This window comes from Penaeus monodon, chromosome 42 (assembly GCF_015228065.2).
Source record: "Penaeus monodon isolate SGIC_2016 chromosome 42, NSTDA_Pmon_1, whole genome shotgun sequence".
Classification (NCBI taxonomy): Eukaryota; Metazoa; Arthropoda; class Malacostraca; order Decapoda; family Penaeidae; genus Penaeus; species Penaeus monodon.
Window position 1 is genome coordinate 10916581 of NC_051427.1, and position 2500 is coordinate 10919080.

Genomic DNA, 2500 nt, shown 5'->3' on the forward strand with positions numbered 1-2500 from the left:
GTGAACAGTATCAATGTTTTCCTAACAAATTAGCGTTGATGGAGTGCCACTGCTGGGCTCATCTTCAATTTCGTTTTATCCACTCTTGAACAGACTTATCCATTTGTAGGTTGTAGATTTCAATCGGGGCATTGTCACCATAAACTTGTTCAAGAGCGTCAGTGATATGCTTATTCTCCCAATCGAGTTTCACCATGAATTTAATGTTTGTCCTGGCCTCTATTTTGGTGAATTTCATGTTGCTTGAATGGTGACGGCGGCGTTATTACCTCCATTAAATGGTTCCTGTTTGAACACGTTATAACACCTTGGTACAAGAATGTTCAGGTGCACTGAAATCAAAATCCTTCTATATGATTTTTAGTTATGGACTTTTTCCACAAACTTTTTAAACTTTCGCGTAAATATACATACATACATACATATATATATATATATATATATATATATATATATATATATATATATATATATATGTGTGTGTGTGTGTGTGTGTGTGTGTGTGTATACATATACATGTGTGTGTGTGAATGTATGTATGGGTATGCATACACATATACATATATATGCATATGTATATTCATATATATATGTGTGTATATATATATATATATATATATATATATTTACATATGTATATATATAAGCATATAGACACAGATATGTGTGAACGTGTATATAAGTGTGTATGCTTGTGTGTGTGTATGTACTGTTTTTATGCTAATGTTTTTATTTTATCAATGTATATATGAAGATTACATACACCGAAATATAACATACAAAGGTCGTACCAAATAGATTTTCTCTGCCCAGCTTTCGATTTGTAATAATGCATTTCAGGGACTCGAAAATGCCCCCCTCAGGCTATAAGGGGAAAGGCCTACAGCGGAACTCGAACACAGGTGCAAACACACACACACACACACACACACACACACACACACACACACACACACACACACACACACACACACATACCGTACATCGCATATATAAGGGGAAGCGTCAACCACCAGCCACTATACCCTCAGCCAGTCATGTCTCTCAAGGTACGAAGTCCTCCTTCAACGAAAGGATACCTTGAGTTTCTGAAGGAATCTGCGAAGTATTTGGTTATCAGCAATGATTTTGAATGTTGTGTGGAGAATAGTGTTTATGTATCTCTCTCTCTCTCTCTCTCTCTCTCTCTCTCTCTCTCTCTCTCTCTATATATATATATATATATATATATATATATATATATATATATATATGTTGTGTGTGTGTGTGTGTGTGTGTGTGTGTATGTGTGTGTGTGTGTGTTTGTGTGTGTGTGTCTGTGTTCATATATATATATATATATATATATATATATATATATATATATATATATATATATGCATATATATATATATATATATATATATATATATATATATACATATATATACGTGTGTGTGTGTGTATGTGTGTACATATATGCATATATATATCTATATATCTACGTGTGTGTGTGTGTGTGTGTGTGCGTGTGTGTGTGCATGTCTGTACACGTGTATTTCTTAGCATGTGCTTGTCTGAGCAATAATATATGATACCACTTCGTTTCCTGAATAAACACTTGTCTTGTTAAGCGCCAGGTCGTTGATCTTTTCTTTTTCTTTTATCATAGTAAATAGGATGCAACTCTGTCAACAGGTCATCGTTCCTCGCCTGCGTGGTTGTCGTCGCTCTGTGCGACAAGGCCCCAGTCCACGCCCCTCATCCCCCCGTCTACGCCCCTAGACCTTCCTACCACGCCCCTGCTCCTTACCACGCCCCTGAACCCGCCTACCACGCCCCCGACCCGCCTACCACGCCCCCGAACCCGCCTACCACGCCCCCGACCCCGCCTACCACGCCCCCGGACGCGTCTACCACGCCCCCGAACCCGACTACCACACCGCCAAACAGTACGAGCCCGAATACGCTGACGTGAGTATTTTCCGAATCAGAATACTTTATAAGAATCACTGATAGTATTTATACTATACTTTTTTTTTTTTTTTTGGGGGGGGGAGGGGGTTATTGTTTTAATTTTGATGTAATGAAAACATAAAACACCATGAATAATACCTGACAAACAATTCTCATTCACATTTCACTTTCTCAGGTAACTCCAAAGTACAACTACAACTACGGCGTCGCCGACACCTACTCCGGCGCCAACTTCGCCGCCTCGGAGTCCCGCGACGGCTACAACACCGAGGGCACCTACACCGTCGACCTCCCCGACGGCCGCAAGCAGATCGTCAACTACGTGGACAACGGCGACGGTTATGTAGCTCAGGTCACCTACGAGGGCGAGGCTCAGTACCCCGAGTACAAGCCCACCTACAAGCCCGCTTCCCCTACCCCAGCGTATGCTTAAGTAATAAGGAATATATTTCAGATACATGTATATTCAACGAATTATATTATATTTTCTCATATGTGAAATAAAGATCTTGTTTATATATAGAAGAAATTTACTTTAATTCTC

At 39.5% G+C, this 2500-nt stretch overlaps 1 protein-coding gene across 1 annotated transcript; it reads left to right on the forward strand.

The window, feature by feature from the left end:
- The first annotated feature begins 1037 nt into the window (after window positions 1-1037).
- On the forward strand, window positions 1038-2389 carry LOC119599141 (pro-resilin-like). The gene is made up of 3 exons (XM_037948894.1): window positions 1038-1105; window positions 1678-1888; window positions 2132-2389. Exons 1-3 carry the CDS (start codon window positions 1038-1040, stop codon window positions 2387-2389), a joined length of 537 nt encoding a protein of 178 aa, XP_037804822.1.
- Window positions 2390-2500: the final 111 nt, after the last annotated feature.

Bases quoted from the DNA above. Each gene is read 5' to 3' on its own strand.
- LOC119599141 (XM_037948894.1), top strand. From the start codon at position 1,038: ATGTCTCTCAAGGTACGAAGTCCTCCTTCAACGAAAGGATACCTTGAG. The intron at 1,106-1,677 runs GTATTTGGTTAT...CTCTGTCAACAG, and splicing joins TTTCTGAAGGAATCTGCGAA to GTCATCGTTCCTCGCCTGCG. The intron at 1,889-2,131 runs GCGTCTACCACG...TCACTTTCTCAG, and splicing joins CGCCTACCACGCCCCCGGAC to GTAACTCCAAAGTACAACTA.